The 21310-nt window shown below is 33.9% G+C and overlaps 1 protein-coding gene across 1 annotated transcript in view; it reads left to right on the forward strand.

Moving 5' to 3' along the window:
- Positions 1-19197, forward strand: part of LOC128863719 (semaphorin-1A) — a 272319-nt gene extending 253122 nt beyond the window's left edge. The window contains 2 exon segments of the mRNA XM_054103025.1: positions 9360-9429; positions 17092-19197. Of these exon segments, the coding sequence (XP_053959000.1) occupies positions 9360-9429; positions 17092-18131 (1110 nt within the window). The 3' untranslated portion in view covers positions 18132-19197.
- The last annotated feature ends 2113 nt before the right edge of the window (positions 19198-21310 follow it).

Below are 21310 nucleotides of genomic sequence, written 5' to 3' on the forward strand. Positions count from 1 at the left end.
TGATTGACTTGGCCGTTTATTGGTATGGAATATTCTGCCACTCAAAAATAAAAATACTGCAAATAATTTTTAATTTAGTAAAAGTATTAAAAAATCTGCGGCCGCCGGAGCCGAATGGGTTGGTGCGTGACTACCATTCGGAATTCACAGAGAGAACGTCGGTTCGAATCTCGGTGAAACACCCAAATTAAGAAAAATATTTTTCTAATAGCGGTCGCCCATCGGCAGGCAATGGCAAACCTACAAGTGTATTTCTGCCATGAAAAACTGTAGGCCCCTCCATTTGTGGAACAACATCAAGACGCACGCCACAAATAGGAGGAGGAGCTCGGCCAAACACCCAATAAGGGTGTACGCGCCAAAATCTGCATTAAACTAAAAAATCGTAAACAAAAGGTTAATGAAGTTTAGGTAATAATTTAAAAAATTCTAAATGGCATTTTCAAAAAAAAAAAAAAACGGAAATTTCAATTCATTTCAATCATAAAACAAATAAGAGTTTAAGCTTCTTAAATATTTTTTTTTTTTTAATTTTGTAATAACGAAAACACCTCGTCCAAACACCAACAAATTTTCTTGATATTTTCGAAAAAGTTAACAAAATTTGAACAAATAAATTTGAAAATTAAATTTTATTTTTTTTTTTTTAAATTTGAATTTTCTTTTATATAATTTAGTTAAATTTTAAAAAAAATTTAACCCTCTTAAATTCACAAAAAACGCAATACCGTTTCAGAGATTCAGAATTTTGAAGATAAAACCGCATTCGCTTAAATTTATTTTAAAAAAATATTCTTTTTTTAATCTTGAAGAAATACAAACTTTTTTTTTTAGTTTATTTGTGTAAAAAAAATTAATTTTTAAAAAGTTGCTTTAAGTCTTAATCTTCTGAAGTTTTAAATGTAGGTATAAAAAACCCACCTAAGAATTGTGTTTAAAATGTTGGCATCTAAAATTCAGTGCAATAATAAAGAAATATTTATTTCAATTTTGAAGGAATGGAATATAGTTTCTATACAATCCATAAATTAAAGACTAAGTCTGAAAATAAATGAAAATAAAAAGACAATACATGTTGAAAAAGTCTGTTCTTAGGAAATTTTAAAATCTTGCTGAAATTTACAATAATTTTCTTGAATAAAAAAATGGAATTGTGCTCAAAATATATTAATAATACATCTTAATTAAAAAACAACCTTTTTGTAGCTCAAAGCCGTTTTTGAAAAAATTAAAAAATTCGCTAAAATTATATTAAGACAGAAAGTAAATTCAAACTTTTAAAAATCTATTAAAATTATTTTTTTTGAGAGTTTTTGTTAAAAAAAATGCAGGCATTTTTAAATTAATATTACATTTTGTTTTTAAATCTTCGGAGTTACTGTAAAACAATTTTTAGAGTTTGTGTTAAAATTTTGTATTATTTTTGAAATTAATGTGCATTTCTTATGACCTAATATAATTCTGTATAACTTTAGTTTTTTTTTTTAAATTTTTCGAGAATCTATTTTTTTTTTATTCAACTTTTTTTAACTTTTAATTTTTTTTTTAAACTAATTTTGAGTTTATTTCAGTTTCATGTAATTTTTAAATTTATTTTTTTATAAATTTCTTTCTCAATTTACTTTTTATAAATTTACTATTATTATTTTTATTTAACTTTTTTTTTACTTTTAATTTTTTTTTTTAAACTAAATTTTAAGTACATTTTAGTTTCATATAATTTTGTAATTTATTTTTTATAAATTTATTTTCTTAATTTACTTTTTCAAATTTATTATGTTTTTTAATTTAACTTTTTTTAACTTTCGATTTCATTTTTGTTTCTGCTTCAAATTATTTCAAGCAAAGGTAACTTTTTCAGCAAATCAAATTTTTAGTTTTCGTACGCTTTTTTGAGTCTCTAAAACCGTAGCTCTGCGCAAAGGCAACATAAAATAATTCTATGCTCAATTAGTTTTTTTCGTATATACTGAAAGAAACACAACTACTACTAATTGACTTAATCCACCTTTCGATATTATTTTTACTAAAAACTATCTTCAACCTGTTGCAACGAGAAGGGTAAAATAGCATTACAAAATTTGCCTAAACTTTCTAGGTGACCACGGCTCATTCACTAAGTTCAATTAATTTTACTTAACTAATAAAAGAAAAAAAATTAAAAAAGTTCGGAGAATTTCATATTTGTCAGTTCCATTCATATCCTATTTTTTTACATTTCTGCTTTACCAATTCAGTCTTATTATTACTCGAATAATTATTTTATAATTAAAATGAAAACTGTAAACTTATGCCATGGAATTCAAAAAGCGCACTCATCTTCATTCATATTTTCATTCGTTAGTTTTAGAAAATTTAGCATTGCCACAACACTTTTAACTCAATTTTTCTTTCTCACTTTCGAATGCTGTTTTCACAATTTTTTTCTATGTTTAATAAACAAAAACTACAATACGCTATGAAAATAGAAGAATGCAATTTAGTTCACGCAATAAAACAAAAACAAATACCAGCTAAACCAAACAATGGCCAATCAAAATGCCAAACAAAAACAACAAAAAAAATCCCAAAGTAAAAGTATACAAAAATATGAAGATGCAAAAATGAACAATAGAAGTTTATGGTGTCGCAGTGTGGCGGTCGGTTATCAATCAGTCAGTTGGATAGTCAGCCAACCCCAACACCCTACTCTGCACTCTGCATCAACATCAACACTCTTCACTACTATTCAGTCCGTATTGTTACTTGTCGTTGTTGTTGTTCATGGATATGTTTACCATCGTATCTATCACCGTAGTGCAAGCAAATGAATGATTAGAATACCAAAACTGAATCCTATGAATATATTTTTACAAACATGCATATGTGTGTGTGTTTATGTATGCCTACCAGTCCTGATACTCAATCACATCCACATAATTCTATTAAAAAATCTAATTGAAGTCAAAATGGAAAAAAAACAAATCAAAAATTAACTTATAAACTCTCTTAAGAATTGGCTCTTCCTCTTCAGTCCTCCTCCACCACTTTACTACCACCGCATATTTCAGTGCATATGTACATATGTATGTGCTCTCACTAGTAGTAGTTTTCTTTACGTTATTGTCGAATGCTTTGTTGAACTTTTTTTATTCTAATTTCAATAAATTATTCCTATTAGAATCATAGTCGCAAAATATATAAAATAATATTAAGGAAATGACAGAGAAAAGATATTTGAAAACATTTTAATCTCCTTCTTCTTAATTGGCGCTATAACCGCTTACGCGATTTTGGCCGTTTTTTTTTCCCCCTTAGTTCGTTTGCAGGGGTCGTCATCAGTATAGGGAGGTCTCATCCGAGGCTTTTTCAAACTTTTCATTGGGGGGGATTTTTAAGTGGCGGGTCCCAAACCCAACGCACAACCAGCTATCCTGGAATGTTTCGCCTTCTCACATTAGCTCACTCCCGAACGGGTGTTCGGAAGCTACCCAGAGGATACGTGGGCTAATCCCGGCCGTTGTGAGCTGCTTGAACCATATGCAGAAGAATCGTCCTAGCCATTCCCAAGTGAATGGCGATCAGTAACTTTCCCCACTTGCGTGGACTTCTACACATGGAACCATCCTCCATTTTAAATCTCCACTTCTTACAAAATACAGTCCCATATATCGTTAATTCTCAAACTACTGCAATTCCAAAACTATTCAATGGATTGCAGAATTGTTTGCGTGCTATAATGCCATGAAATGTTTATTATCACTCTGCATTAATAAAATTCATCAGTTTACTATTAAAATTTTGAAAATAAATGAAAAATTCTCTCAATAAATTTCATTTGTGTGCTAAAATAAAAAATTGCAAAATAAAGTGTGGTTAAGTTTCACGGGCCGGTGTTGATTTTGAATAAAGTACAACTTTTTTAGGAAATTATTATCATTTGTCCTTACTATGATAATATTGGTATGGTTCAATTACGTGTGGAATAAAATATCGGCCAAATGGCCGCCGCGGCCTCGGCGGCACATCTCCATCCGATGGTCCAAATTTTGGATGACGCTGAGCATAATTCAGGTTCTATGCCGTTAATGTGCCGAATTATCTCATCCTTTAGCTCTTGAATTGTTGCTGACTTATCGACGTTCACCTTTTCTTTCAAAGAATTCCAACGGTGTCAAATCACATGATCTTGGCGGTCGATTGGCATCGCCGCGACGTGAGATTATTCGGCCATCAAATTTTTCGCGCAAAATAACCATTGTTTCGTTAGCTGTGTGACAAGTGGCACCGTCCTGTTGAAACCACATATCGTCCACATCCATATCTTCCAATTCGGGCCATAAAAGGTTCGTTATCATCTCACGATAGCGAACACTATTCACAGTAACTGCCTGACCGGCCTCAATTCTGCTTAGTGACGAATCCACTGAGGTGAAAATGTGTCTCATCACTGAAGATGATTTTCTTCGAAAATTAGTCATTTAGTCACTATTGCCATTTCCTGCCACCATTCTTACCATTGACGACGCTTAAAATGGTCAAGTGGCTTTAGTTCTTGAGTCAATTGCACCTTGTAAGCGTGTCTTTATGCATAATATGCATCAACGACGAGCGTGAGAGGTGCAATTGTTGGGCACGACGACGAGTTGAGGTCGACGGCTCTTCAACCACTAACCAACTATAGCGAACAGCAGCAATATTTTCTAAAGTACGAGCTGTACGAGCATGCACTGGTGTTTTCACATCTCCTACAGGCCCGGCTTCTTCAAACTTTTGCACAATTTTTTCGATTGTACGCACATTTGGACGATTAAATTGACCGAAAAAATCACGAAGTCCGCGATATGCATTTTGATTTGAACGCCCGTTTTCATAATAAGCCTGAAAAACTTTAATGCGTTGGTCGATTATGTATCTTTCCATGGTTCAAATTGAGTTAGTCTGAGATTGAAAAATGTTAAATGAAATGTAGAACAAAACTTGACGTTTAGGCGTGGTTTACATTCAATATCGGCCCTTAAAATTTAACCACCCTTTACTTTATAAAAAATTTCCATGAAATATCTGCATATGTGTATGGGTGTACACTGTACAGGCTTACCGAAAGAATCATAGTATCATAGATATGAAAATGAAGACATATGCAATTATTTAGGATTAGGATATCTCGACGGCAAAAAACTGCTCACCCGATCTTTGGTGTAGCAGACCACAAGTGGAAGGCAGAACAATTTTCTAAGCACATTTATTGAAACAGTTTCTCTAAGCGATGAATTATGCGAGCATAAAAGGTAGTTGCTTCACGAGATTTAGTAGTACCTTAACTATGAATGGTAATAATAGAAACTGACGTATAAAACTACCGCTTTTTTACAAAAAAGGTCTTCATATGGTTACTAAAGGTTTGCATTGGAAAAATTCCCTCACATTGTCACAGTTCTGCGCCAAAATTCGTGTGCGGTGACAAATGACTACTTCAGCATAGCAATCCAATATTAAAGTTACCTACCTACGAATTATTTAGTGCACTATACCCAACCCTGTCTACCATTCTCAGGGAAAACTAGCTCTTATATACGGGGTCTGCTTTTAAAGTAAATACCTTTTTGACATAAAAAAACAACAAGAAAATTTTTTCCAAAAATAATTTATTCACTTGAAAGGCCACACTTTACTCTAATTTTCTACATAATTCCCATTGATATTGAAGCATTTATCGTATAGTATTGTATCTTAGAAGCAGCTTTTGTATGCCATCGTCATGAAAGATTGTCACCTGATTACCATAGACAGCCACTGCTTCACAGTCGTTTTCACTTTGGCACCCAGCGTGAACACAATTTCCGATAATTTAACGTTCGGACACAATTTCGTAAAGAACACTTCTTGAGACAGCAGGAAACTTTTCAGCTAAGGACGAAATCGTGCATCACCTGTTCTCTTTCACTTTAGAGTCCACTCCACTTTGAATCAGTTCATCGGTAATGACTGAAGGTCTCCTATTACGTTTCTCATCATGACTTTCGATTGGATTTGGTGATGAATGTCAACTGATTTGAAGCCTTGAGCACTGAGAAACCGTATTACAGCGCGCACTTCACAGTTGGTGGGATTCTTAATAGGTGGAAGCATTTTAACATCACGTAAACAGATGTAGACTCGATCGGATGGTTCCGTAATGGCGTCTGTGGGTTCGCAACAGATGTAGCGCTAAACAGCGACCGCAGCGCCTCCTATATCGTATCCTCTTGTTTATCCTTGATAAGTGCAACTCTCGTTAGGCTCCTTCTAGGATAATAAAAAAATGTTGAACTCTCTGTAGCCATTTCAAAGCTGATAATTTTCCTTTTTTCTAATCATATGTAAAATTATATTTTCCTATTTTAATATTGGCTCATACATTTTGAAACCTTTCAACAACATAGTATACAGGCCTGTGAACTACACAGCTGCAGTAACCAACGCGTGGAGCGCGTAAATAAAGATTTTTTTTATTTAGCAAAAAAAATGTTCAAGAACAAAAAATGACTAATTTTGCGCCAGCCTGTATGTGTTTTGAAATAGTTCAATGAGCTTTCCGATACATTCTTATGAAGAGACTGCTTTTCGAAATGAAAATTAAGTGAAGCTTAGACCAAATCTAACAGCTGCTTGTGGTTTCTGACAAAAAAGGCAAGTTGCGCTTCTTCTTACTATGTAGGAGTAAAGCTCTTTTCCATTATCGCCTTTATGAAAGAAAAACTGCAAAATGTACCACCGAGTTTTTTCTTTTTTGACTTCCATGTAACTCACAACTGAATGGAACAAACAAAAAACAGCACAAGATTTTTTTAGTGTGAAATGTCACCTTGAGAAGGAGCATAAACTTTAAATTATTTGATCGATACTTTACGAGATATCGATCACCACAGCCATTTACCGGGAAAATAATGGATTCCTTTTTCCCTAAAAGAATATACATACATAATTATACAAAAATTTTACTGTATCAATTTGTAAATTACATGGCATTCCTTCTTATTATTTGACTCTACAGCCAATTTTTGATGTGATCCGCCACTAAAAACCTTGGCCACTTTCTTTTCTCCTTCGCTTACTTCAGTTACTTCAGTTATGCATACCATGAGCAGAGACAGAGACAGAGAAGTCCTATCGACCTGGGGCACACTTCCATTAGGTGCGCGGTCAACTTTGCTTTCACTGGCTACTCATGGCTGCTGATGAGAAGAACTTTCCACTGCATGGCATTTAGGTTCAAATGAGAAAATGTTCTCGACTTTACGTTGAAATGTATCTTTGCTTTAAACACATTTTCGTTTTATGAACTATCTGTTGTATACATACATATATCGCTAACATTTGCTGCTGGTTAACATTTGCCGCTTCCCTGTTTGTCCACATAAAATAGCTTATTGAGAGGTTTAAATTATGATATTTTCGTTGATGATCTGTTGAAGGGTGCACAGAGTAGTATTATAAAAAAATTTAACCGACTGTTGGGAAAATGAAATCGAATTTATCATATCGCCAAATTTAGACGCCCTATGCTCCAACTAGGAGTTAGTCGATCCTATATATTATTCTTATATAGATCGCAAAATTTAGCTGCCTGCTTCATGACATTCATATTAACAGACAGTCGAGATGCCTCTAAGTGGCTCTTAGTATTTCAAAATAAGTTCGTGCATATGGCTGTCTCACCCGCGCCATCTTAAAAACCATCGGTTATACCATTTTTTTTTTGGTCCCACCACTTTAATGATGTGCAAAATGTTGATTTTCTAGCCGTCATTGTAGCTTTTTTTTGTAGGGACAACTAGCAAGTGCAGCACTCAGACATTAATAAGGATTCCCTTTTAATTTTCTTTAAATCTACCCAATCTCCGAAGAAATCTGAGTAGATCTTGTGGTGCCAAGGAGCCAAGGTGCTCGTTCCTTAACACATCAGTGCCAAAGAGCTCAAGCCTGATTCGAGCGAAGGCGGGGCAGATGCACAGGAAGTGGCCCGCCGTCTCATCCACTACTTTACAAGCTGGGCAGAGTACACTGTCTGAGATGTCCACCCTTTCCATGTGCTTCGCCCACAGAACGTGGCTCGTTATCAGTCCAACCAGCTGTCTGCACTCCCTTCTGCTTATTGACAGGAGGATTTGCAACAGTCGATTGGACATGACAGGTAACATCAGTTTAGTGCATCTGCAGCCTCTCTCGCGCGGCTTTGATGGCCGCAGAAGGGAGTGGCAAAACGGGCTCTGGGCCAAAGAAGTTGGGCTCATTTTCAGAGTTTGATCACGACTGAGCCTCAGGCAGTACTACACTGTATCTCTTTTCAAGTACGACTCTTGATGGCATGGAGTCAAGAGGCATGGAGAGAATCGTTGTATCGAAGACCATGCCTTCTCTGTTTTCCAATGCCAGACAGGGGCCGTACCAGTTCCCATTGTGTTTCAGCCTGCAGATGGCCTTCAAGGCCTCTCCTTGGATGAAAGCATCAAGTGGTGACAAACCAATCAGCTGGTTTATCAGCAAAGACGTGGAAGTATGACTCAAAGCATGATTCAAAGGCTTAATTTCCTGCACCAGATCAAGCTAGGAAAGGCGTTGAATCCCGAAATTTGTCATAATTATTATTAATTGATCATTGATTAATGAAATTAGTCACATAAAATGAAGTAACGACTAGTATTTCGATACACATAATTTGATTTCGTACCATATTCAATGAAAATTATCCAAAAGAGAATGGAAGGCTGCCAATGATTAAGAGCGATTGTATTCCATTTACTGCAATAAAGGTGAAAGGCTCACAAATATGACAGAGATGTGTGTTTACTTGGGCACTTACCTCTATCGTACTTTCCACAACCACATCCTTGCATTGCAATCAAATTTGATTATATGAAAATTTAATGAAAATTATGCAAAGTTTGTGTAATTGTCAAATTATCATATTTCAATAATTACGTAAGGACATATGAAAAGATTGCAAATTAGGAAGCATTTAAAGCAGCTCTTAATAAGCGACAAAAGTATGTTAAGCCGCACGTTAACGCAACCAATCAAAACTTGAGAAAGCCAAACAATTTTAATCCTTTATCAAAGAATTTTGCATAGATTTTATATTAGTTTATTTATTAAGTTCAAATTTAGTTTGTAAGTACTACATAGTTTGCACTAATTAATAAACTAGAAACTTCAGCGTTTGCATATGCGTAATCCAATTAAATGAATAGTTGATAAATTGCATTGAAAGCAACAACACACACAGCAATACCGACACATATTCACGCTCAGCAAAATAGTTAAACATGTAAAATACAGAAAAAACTTCTTTTTTTTGTTTCTTTTAAATTTCAAATTAAATTTTTACCTCCACTCAGGCTGTAAACACAAATACACGTAACAGAAGTCTTGGTCGTTTAAGAAGGCAGCCGCCCCGTCATGGTATTGGTAAGTTTTCAAAAAACCACTAAAGAAACCATTTGTCTTATTAATTGTTTTCTTACAAACTTGTACAATACGTTACTGAGTCTATGCAACTAATTACATAACATATGTATAAGTATTTAGTTTTAAATAATATCACTTTCAAATCACAAATTGTTGCAGAATTTTTGCGTTTAGTTCATACAAACTATCGTGCAATCTCAATACTCGTATAACTCACAAGAATTTACATAAGTAAATAGTCACCAGTTATTTGTATATTTACATACTTATACTCATACAATAGTATTTCCACTTGATTTAATGCTCGGATTACTCTGCTATCATCTTCATTATTCAAACACATACAATAACAATTTGCACTAATACATACATACATTCACATGTACTTCCTTTCCTATTTTGTAGAATTTTCTTTGACTTTGTTTTGTCATTCGTGCATATTATTTTCGAAATTTTCTCATGATGTGATGGTAAAAACTTGATCGCTTGTCGTCTATGAAATGCTGTGAGAATATTGGATATTGGAATTAAATACCAAGTAGAGTAGTTATCTCCCCCCGTATTCCATTTGCATGTTGCAGCAAGCATGAAATAATTGTGAACGTATTATGAATTAGCTTTATCCAAATTTATAAAGTAGTGCTGGTTGCAACATGCCTATGTGTCGTAAACCTTACTAACTGTTAACTGTAGCCCATACCTTATCGTATGTATTAAATTGGTTGGAATCATTTGATTTGAGGAGTGACAATTTTAGAAAATTAAGCCAATTAAAATAAAATAGTGAAAATGAAAATTAACATAATAGAATAAACAAAGTAGAACATATAATATAACGATGTGACATAAATGAACTAAACATAACATAATATTGCATAAGAAAAATAAAGAAAGACATTGGTTCATAAATTAAAGCAGAATAAAGCAATGATTAGCATAACATATTCTAACGCATAAGGGCGGCACAAGCGCAGCATAACATAACATGGCATAACCAAACATAATAGTACATCAAATAAAAATTAAAACATAGCATAACAATACGTAGAAGGCATAACCTAACATATAAACTTAGCTTGACATAACATAGCATGACGTAAGAAAATATAACAGTGCATTAAATAAAAACTAAAAAATTGCATAATAACACACAGAATAGAACTTAATAAAAAAGCTTAGCATAGCAAACATAACATGGCATAAGAAAACATAACATAACATAACAGTACAAAAAGTAAAAAATAAAGCATAGCTTAACAACACACAAAACAGAACTTAACAAATAAGCTTAGCGTAGCAAACATAACATGGCATAAGAAAACATAACATAACAGTACAAAAAGTAAAATACAACTTAACTAAAAGCTTAGCATAGCAAACATAACATGGCATAAGGAAACATAACATAACAGTACAAAAAGTAGGAAATGAAGCATAGCATAACAACACACAGAACATAACTTAACAAAAAAAGCTTAGCATAGCAAACATAATATGGCATAAGAAAACATAACATAACATAACAGTGCAAAAAGTAAAATACAGCTTAACTAAAAGCTTAGCATAGCAAACATAACATGGCATAAGGAAACATAACATAACATAACAGTACAAAAAGTAGGAAATGAAGCATAGCATAAATACACACAGAACATAACTTAACAAAAAAAGCTTAGCATAGCAAACATAACATGGCATAAGGAAACATAACATAACATAACAGTACAAAAAGTAAAAAATAAATCATAGCATAACAACACACAAAACAGAACTTAACAAATAAGCTTAGCGTAGCAAACATAACATGGCATAAGAAAACATAACATAACAGTACAAAAAGTAAAATACAACTTAACTAAAAGCTTAGCATAGCAAACATAACATGGCATAAGGAAACATAACATAACAGTACAAAAAGTAGGAAATGAAGCATAGCATAACAACACACAGAACATAACTTAACAAAAAAAGCTTAGCATAGCAAACATAATATGGCATAAGAAAACATAACATAACATAACAGTGCAAAAAGTAAAATACAGCTTAACTAAAAGCTTAGCATAGCAAACATAACATGGCATAAGGAAACATAACATAACATAACAGTACAAAAAGTAGGAAATGAAGCATAGCATAAATACACACAGAACATAACTTAACAAAAAAAGCTTAGCATAGCAAACATAACATGGCATAAGGAAACATAACATAACATAACAGTACAAAAAGTAAAAAATAAATCATAGCATAACAACACACAAAACAGAACTTTACAAAAAAGCTTAGCATAGCAAACACAACACACAGAACATAACTTAACAAATAAGCTTAACATAAAATACCATAGCATATGAAAACACAGCATAACATAACAGTACAAAAAGTAAAAAAATAAAACATAGCATAACAACACACAGAACATAACCTAACAATAAGCTTAGCACAACATAGCATAACGTAGCGTAAGAAAACATAACACTACTAAAAGTAAAACATGAAATATAGCGAAACAACACACAGAACATAATCTAATGCATAAGCTTAGCATAACATAACATAAAATGGCATAAAAAAATATAAAAGTTCAAAAAGTAAAAAATGAAGCATAGCACAGCAATACATAGAACCTAGCACAAGTAAGCTCAGCATAACACACATAACATGACATAACGAAACATAAAATAAAAAATAAAACATAGCATAACAGCACACAGAACATAACCTAACAAATAAGCTTAGCATAACATAACAATGCATAAAATAAAAAAAAAACATAGCATAATAATGTACAAAACAAACCCTTTCGATGGCTTTAGCAAATCATAACATAGCATGACATAATAATAGCATAATAATGCACAAAACATAACCTATCGATGGCCTCAGCAAGACATAACATAGCATGGCGTTATAACACATAACAATACATAAAGTAAGAAAGCAAAACAGAGCATAATAATGTAATGTAATAACCTAAAAAATAAGTTTAACATAACATAGCATGGCATAAGAAAGCATAAGAGTGCAAAAAGTAAAAAATTAAACATTGCATAAAAACACAAGGAACATAATCTAACAAACGTAAACTTAGCACAATAAACATAATATGGCATAACAAAACATAGTATATACGCATATGTTAGCTATGTAATGGCATGGCGTAAGATAAAATGGAATAAATTAAACTAAATAAAATAACATCAAATAGCACAGCATAACTACATATAACAAACATAGCTTAAAATAATGCAGCATAACATAACGTAACGAAACAACATAACGTAATTTAACATAATGTAACAACATAACATAATAAAATGATACGAGTATATCTCAAACTTTAATAGAGCAGAATATTACATAACGTTATTTAACATAACAACATAATATAGCATGGCATAACAATATGACATAACATAACATAACGTTACACAATTAAACAAAGCTTAAACTAACGAAAATAACGTAAATAAACATAATCTATGTTGAATCTAAATTATAACCTATTAAAAATTTAATGGAATATTCCGTAGCATCTAAAAATTTAATCCGAAACCAAGGTATCACAATTCCAGATAACATAACGTTATGAGGCAGCCAAACATAAAATTATGAGGATACCTAACATAACGGAGCATTAAGATGCAATTAAATTAAATATAATAAACAAAAGAGTTAAATAAATTTAAAAATTATAAAAATTAAAAATTATAAATTATAAAAATTAAAAATTTATAAATTCGTATAATTTTGAATTTAATAAAACCTAAATAATTTTTAATCCTCGAAAACTTACTTATACATAAATATTTTCCATCGAATTGTCATTCTAAAAAAATTTGACTTCTGAACCCCCACCGCTGTATACATATTTGTGATTTATGTAAAATATATCAATGCGCCTTCGATAAAGTTTTTAGTGGTAAACGTTGAGTCTTAAGACTCCATTTAGATTAATTTGAGGTTTGCACTTCGACTTCATCGTTTTTTGTGCGCTCTATGAATTTAACACTTCGTATTTATTTATTCGGATTTAATTAGCAACATAGAAGGGTATCGCAGATTATGCACATTTCCATTTACCGAATGCGCTCCTATTTTTCGTAATTGTCGAAATATAAAAAAAAATCAAATGGAATTGCATTAATTTGGCCTGACTGCTAGTACTCTTTGTTTGTATTTGGATATGAGCACTTGAGGAAATAAAGCACTAAAGAAATAATAATAATAAAGTGGCTTGAATGATAACGAAAAACCAAGTTCGATTTGTCAAGTACTTAAGCAACGTTACCTGTTGCCCTTGAAGCCTACTTGAATGAGAAAGGCAATAATTAAAAAACATGGCAGATATTCACACTCTTTAAAATATCTGCGACGTCCTCCAAAAGATAGAGACTGAAATTTGCTTATTTTAGCAATAATCGGACAGGTAGACAGCAAATAATCTGTACTGCCACGAATCCAAATCCACGAATAAAGCGAAGATAGTACATAGTAAAATTCGAATCAGAGAGTAACTCAAATAGTCGAAGATAGCTGGGCTTCCGTTCGCCCCATCGGTCATAATTTCATCTGAAGTGGTTAAAAAATGTACTCTCAAATGTATTATTGTTCTAAAAGCATCAGATTGTTCCGCCCTTGAAGCCATTTGGCTTAATTTTTTCTACTTGGTTGGATTCTAAATATACCTGAAATTGAACGCAGGTTTTTTAAACTGAGGTTATGGCAATTTCAGCCTGAGCCATGCCGTGATAAAGCTTGTAAAAGAGATTGAAAGGCGCATCTATTGCTATACTCTTAAATAACCAAACGGCTATTAAGGCACGACTCTTCAGATGGATTTTCCCTTTTAAGATAGTAAAGTAGTGCTAGAAGCGGTTATCGCGCCAATCACGAAGAAGAAGAAGAAAAGAGTAGTGCTATGCTTCTGGCACGGAGAAAGCTAGTAATGATAGGTTTGATACTCCTCTTCTGCGAACTTGTTCGAGACGAACTCACCCATGAGTTGACAGTGGGAGATCCCTCAGCAGGTTTTTGTAGTTTCTGCTGATCTTCGGGTAGAATACTGCTAAACGCGTTGGTACTGGAATGCATTGCAAGTTTTTTGATTACTCTCTTGTAGTAGAATGGACGGAATCTGCTGCAGGCTGCGCGGATTGAAGTTTGAGTCCAAGTTATCTCACCGGTTATAACCGACTGCAACCGCATCTGCGAGCAATGGCTCTGTCCAATGAAACAGATTGCCGATTATATTAGAGCACGGCGAGGCGCATCTTTACCTTTTAAGGAAACGCGCGACCTTGACCGGATTTAGATTTTTTTTTTGCAATAAATATAAAGTATATCGGTAGGTGGCCTGCTGTGACTGCTAGGCTTCATTAAGTTAGCGGAAGGCGCACTTGTGCTGAGGGTTAGAGACTTGATATTGGAAGAGATATTTTGGGTTGCAGTGCCGCTGCCTTCTCAGATTAACCAATACCTCATCTTATCTCTTCTTAGCTGCCTCGCTACCACGATTTTCCATGCGGAGCTCTTCGCCACAATGGAAACAGTAGAAATCATATCCAAAAGAGGGTTCCAGAAAGTAAAAACTAAAATACTTTCGGACAGCCAATCGATTCTCAAAGCTTTAAATAGCTTCACATTCAAGTGAAAAGTCCTAGTAAAGAGTAACAACGCACAAGCTGGCCGCTCATAATCAGGTCTCACTGACTGAATCAGGTCTTTTGAACTTCAATGCCAACAGAACGAAATCTGCTCTAACCCTAGATAAACTCTGTGGAGCACTTACAGGTTACTCAGATTACTCTGTGGAGCACTTACAGGTCACTTTACCTGTGATAAACACTTTAATACAATAGGATTATCTAGTACAAGATCATGCAGATGCTGCTGTGATAAAGAGGAATCTATGGAGCACCTAATCACCAACTGTGAGACATTAGCCCACATGAGACACAAAATCCTGGGCTCGTACCTACTAGAGGAAGCTCGAACCTGCTAGAGAAGGAAGACAATTGATCCCTCCTAAGGAGCTGGTTCGATCCCTCGGTATACTAATTAATTATAATTAAGTAATTAGGGGCGCACAATAGATCAATCTGGTCGCAGTGCATAAAGGCCTTAGCCTAACCCGTACAACCATTACCATTAGCTGCCTCCCTGTCCGTCTTTGGCAGCCAGGCGCTTAAGGTCACTGGGTGCTCCTTTCTTCGATAGCCTGGTGCAGTCATCATCATCATAAAATACTAGTGTTCACAACGACTTTCTTCCCTTTGTGTCTGTTTTGCGCCAATCTCTGAACTTCTTTCCAGCTAAGCTGCAAGGCGCAGACTTCTGACTCCAGCAGTCGTCTCTAGGTAATCACTAGTCTTCCACGTCTGCCGCTTCCATGGAGGTTCCAGTCAATGGCGGCTTTTGATAACTCATCATTTCCTCTGCGTAGAACATGACCTGGTTAGGTTAAATTAGGTTAGCCTAGTTGACATTAAGCCACGCATAGACCTTTTGGTCCCTAGCGATACCAGAGGGAAACCGATCTCTATGAATATTGAAGGTATCTATCATGTATGATGTCAACGTTTTTGCCGAATCTAAGCAGAGCTGGGAGATACGCTTTTGAGATGTCCCCCACACCCTCAAACAATGGGGCTTCCAGGCATTTTAAGCATGGCCAATGCAACCCCATTTTCTCTTGCCCTAATAGTATTGGCTTTTTGGGTTCTGGCCCATAAGTCAGCATTCGAGCTAATATTTGGCCAGAATGCTGAGAGAATTTTTCGAAAGCATCTGTTTAACAAAAACTTCTAATGAGCTTGTGTCAGCTGACGCCGCATTCCACGTTTCACAACCATAAAGTAAAGTCGACTTTACATTGGACTTGAAAATTCGCAGTTTTGTGCACCGTGAATTATGTGATGCGTTCCATATTGCTTGCAGAGAGCTGAATGTCGTCACAGCTTTCTTTACTCGGCTTCTGATATCATCGCTCGAACCTCCAGAGACCGATATAACGCTGCCTAAATAGCAGAGCTGAGGTGGGGCAATGCGCCAACCTAAGTCCCAGCAATCGCCTCATTGCATGAATAGCTCTGGCTGGCTGTAGATATCTCCCCGTTTGAGGTCTCAAAAGGGTATCAAAACGACGCTTTTGTGCTACTTGGGGAGTACCAGTCTGGTACTTTAATCATTTCACCTACCTACCCACCTCCCCTGGCGTTATCTTAGTGTGTAAGCACTTTTTCACTCGTGCTTTCTTTTTCATCTCAGAATGGAATTTATCTACCTTCCTTGGTAGGAGATTCTTACTTGGTAGCAGATTTTCGCGCGCGTCAAATGTGCTTACTAAGAAATATTTTGAAGATATTTCCGAAGTATTTTTTTTTTTTTTTTTTTTTTTTGTAGTTTTTTATTTTGAGGCGCATTGATATATCTGCATAAATATGTATACAGCGTAACTAACCTTCCTGTAATCCCAATTCAGCATTTAATTGTAACAAATCCCTTCGCTCGTCTCTAAGGTGTTAGCTATTTCTTGACTCGAACTATAGTTTCTGCTACTTTAGACTGTCATCTCTTGAAAAAAAAAAAACCAAAACTTAATTGTTTTCAATTTTTACAATTAATCTTTTACCACTTCTTTTACATCTCATCATTCTATAGTAACTCAACACCGTTCGAATAGTCCAGCACAACACTCCAGCTCCGGCTCATCGCCGGTGATGTCAAATAGTAGTTCTAGTCCAGCGCCACCTTCCAGCAGTCCTAGTCCGCAGGAGAGCCCCAAGAATTGTAGTTACATTTACCGTGATTGATTGATATGTAATACCAAATCGATGCCACTAATCAAATCAGCAACAACAGCAGCACCAGCAGCAGGAGCAGCCGTTGGAGGAGCAACAGCAGCAATGACCACAGTAGCAGCAACGCAACAGCAAGCAAAAACAGCAACGACAACAGCATGCGTTAATGGAGCAACACGCATGACAGCAACAACCACAACAGTACCGGCAACAGCAATAGCAACAGCAACAACCAAAGCCACGCGCACCACGTCCGGCAAAGTGCGCACCACACTCGCCAAATCCGTACCAGCTACACCAGTACAACCAAAATCACCAGCCACACACTTCATATCATCATCGCCCGAGTACAAAGGCGGCCATGCAACGGCGGAGCGGGAGGACGATGAAGAGGAGCACTACAACAACTGCAGCGAATATATGCCACATTCGTATCCCAACTTTACATTCGATCTCTCGGAAGATGATTCAAATGAGATCGATGATGAATTGGAGTTGGACGACTCCTCGCTTGCCATGATAACACCGCCACCGCCCTACGTCGACACGCCACTGCAGTACGTACGTGCACCACCGCTGACACAACAGCGTACACGACGTGCTGCCACAGCACCGCCGCCGCCGACACGCAAGAAGCTCTTTCAAAATCGTGAAATATTCAACATCAATACGCCGACAATTACGCCGAGTAGCAGCAGCTTTGCAAGCGCTATAACGCCGACCAAATTGAGCGCTGCAGCAGCCGCAATGTTTGCAGCGCCACAAATGGTGCAGCTCAATAGGAAATGGACGCAATTGCATCGTAAGCGACGACGGCGGAATAGTAGCTCTGGCGATTCGAAGGAGTTGGATAAATTGGTGTTGCAATCGGTGGATTGGGATGAAAATGATATCTATTAATCTAAAGGCGAAGTCCAGCTGAGTGGCTAAGTGGCTAAGTAACTGAGCGCTGGTGGAAACGCGCTGCTGCTTCTGGGCAAAGCTTTTGCGCTTGCTTGCAAATGTGAAAAATAGAAAAGAAGAAGCAAAATCTTTCATATACACTTTGCGTTTCTTGGCTTAATCGTAGACTTACTTTTTCCATTCGAAATACATATACAAATACATATAATAGTAATACATACTTACATATATACTCGTAATTTAAAGGCGTACATACATAGAGAAGCAAGTGCAAGTACGCATACATGCAAGCATAGAATAAGAGCGCGCGCGATTAGGTAACAATAATAACTACATAGAAGAGCAACCAACACAAAAAAAAAAAAACAATACTGAAAGAGTTAATCACTTAGAAATCGTAGCTGCATTAGACTTTGTAATTAGCAAAGGTAAAGGAAAACTAAGCATAAAATTAAAAGACAAGTGGAATTTTTGAATATGAAAATACGTACGAGTATGAATGCATACATACATACATACATACGTAAACACATGCAGTCATACATACATACATACATCCAAGCATAGATGTATACATACATCCATACATACACACATACATACATACATCCATACATAAATACATGCGCCCATATAAACCTAAGCCATGCACACCGATCCGTTTACGCTGTTATTCCAAGCAAACGGCGACATTCAACGACGCTCGGTTGCGCACCGACTAAGCGGTATCCCAACTCCTAAGTAGATTTTTTTTATTTTTTAATTTTTTATTAGGTTTTGAAGAAACATATATGTATGTTAATATATGCCAATACATATGCACACACTTGATATTACGCATTTGAACAATTCTCTGCACTTACCATTGGTCAAATTCGAAATTACTGGGTTCTAGAGCGTTTTCCTGTCTGGTGATCCATGTATTTTGGCCATTGTCGTGAATTTTTTTTGTAAACTGGTTTATTTGTAAGCTTGAGTATATTAAGAAGAAAGCTGAAAAATTAAAAAAAAATTGAATAATTTTGATGTTGAAAATTTTGGTATAAAGTTTTTTATAGTGAAAGTACCTTCGTTTCTTTTTAACGTTTTCATCATTTTTTTAAGTTTTTACTTTAATGTTGAAAATTTCGGTATAAAGTTTTATCGCATCTTTTTTAATATTTTTGTAACTTTTTTTCTATTTAATTTTCTTTACTTTTTATTTAGAAAAAATTTTGAAAATTTTGGTATAAAATTTTTTAAAGTTTTTATTCGCTTGTTTTTAACATTTTCATAATTTTTTTTATTTCTTACTTTAATGTTAAAAATTTCAGTATAAAGTTTTATCGCATCTTTTTTAATATTTTTGTCATTTTTTTTCTATTTAATTTTCTTTACTTTTTATTTAGAAAAAATTTTGAAAATTTGGTATACAATTTTTGTAAGGTTTTTATTCGCTTCTTTTTAACATTTTCATAATTTTTTTTAGTTTTTACTTTAATGTTGAACATTTGTATAAAAAAATTTTTCACTTCTTTTCAATATTTTTCCAATATTTTTTTATTTTTTATTTAGAAAAAATTTTGAAAATTTTGGTATAAAAATTTTTAAAGTTTTTAATCGCTTCTTTTTAACATTTTCATAATTTTTTTTATTTCTTACTTTAATGTTGAAAATTTAGGTATAAAGTTTTATCGCATCTTTTTTAATATTTTTGTAATTTTTTTTCTATTTAATTTTCTTTACTTTTTATTTAGAAAAAATTTTGAAAATTTGGTATACAATTTTTGTAAAGTTTTTATTCGCTTCTTTTTAACATTTTCATAATTTTTTATAGTTTTTACTTTAATGTTGAACATTTGTATAAAAAAAATTTTCACTTCTTTTCAATATTTTTGTAATATTTTTTTATTTTTTATTTAGAAAAAATTTTGAAAATTTTGGTATACAGTTTTTTAAAGTTTTTATTCACTTCTTTTTAACATTTTCATAATTTTTTTTAGTTTTTACTTTAATGTTGAAAATTTCGGTATAAAGTTTTATCGCATCTTTTTTAATATTTTTGTATTTTTTTCTTTTTAATTTTCTTTACTTTTGATTTTAAAAAAATTTTGAAAATTTTGTTATAAAGTTTTCTAAAGTTTTGATTCGCTTCTTTTTAACATTTTGATAATTTTTTTTTATTTCTGACTTTAATGTTAAATATTTCAGTATTAAGTTTTATCGCTTTTTTTAATATTTTTGTAATTTTTTTTTCTATTTAATTTTCTTTACTTTTTATTTAGAAAAAATTTTGAAAATTTTGGTATACAATTTTTTAAAGTTTTTATTCGCTTTTTTTTAACATTTTCATAATTTTTTTTTAATTCTTACTTTAATGTTGAAAATGTCGGCATAAAGTTTTTTCGCTTCTTTTTAATATTTTTGTAATTTTTTTTTCCTTTACGTAAGACAATTAAGCTTTTAAATGGAAAAAAGGCAAATTTATGACCAAGACTCAATAAGAAAAGGTTTGCTCAGTAAGCAGCTTTTGCGTTCCCCTTGATAAATCAGCTCGCTTAGCAAAATACCGGAAAAAAAATATTTAATTTCCAAATTGATCTGCTTACGCGCAACAAGTCGCTCAAGAGTTTTTATCGGTAAGTCCAGGACTACCGATTTCACAGATTACATAAGTCGCGACATAATAGAGCAATAAAGGCAATGCGAGATCGGAAAATTATGTTTGGTTAGGGTTATGGACCAACACACTTACACCTAGACCTTAACTAAAAGTATTTAATTTTTCCACTTTCTTCATCTTCTTAAATGCAATCTTTCGTTAAGGGAGGGTCAAAAATCGAATGTCACAAGTGACCAAAATTTGAAATAATTTAATCATGATTTATAAGAAACTACAATAAAAGTACCAAACATTTAGTTATTCAACAATGCAGGCAGTCCAACGAGGAAGGCATTTACAATCACTGATTACGGTCAGCATAAAAAATAGTTCAGTTGTTTTGGTTAAGGGTGCGAAAACTAGGCAAAAACAAGGCACAAATTTCCAAAATAATTTAAAAGAAACTATTTTACCTTTTGCATTTTGGTGTGTGTATGCAATGGCGATTGGTATTTTCGAAATTTTTGGAAAATTGATTATGAAACTAATCATTAATTTTTGTATAAAATCTTAACTTTTCATTTTTGTAACTCGA

Source organism: Anastrepha ludens, chromosome 5, assembly GCF_028408465.1.
Source record: "Anastrepha ludens isolate Willacy chromosome 5, idAnaLude1.1, whole genome shotgun sequence".
Taxonomy (NCBI): domain Eukaryota; kingdom Metazoa; phylum Arthropoda; class Insecta; order Diptera; family Tephritidae; genus Anastrepha; species Anastrepha ludens.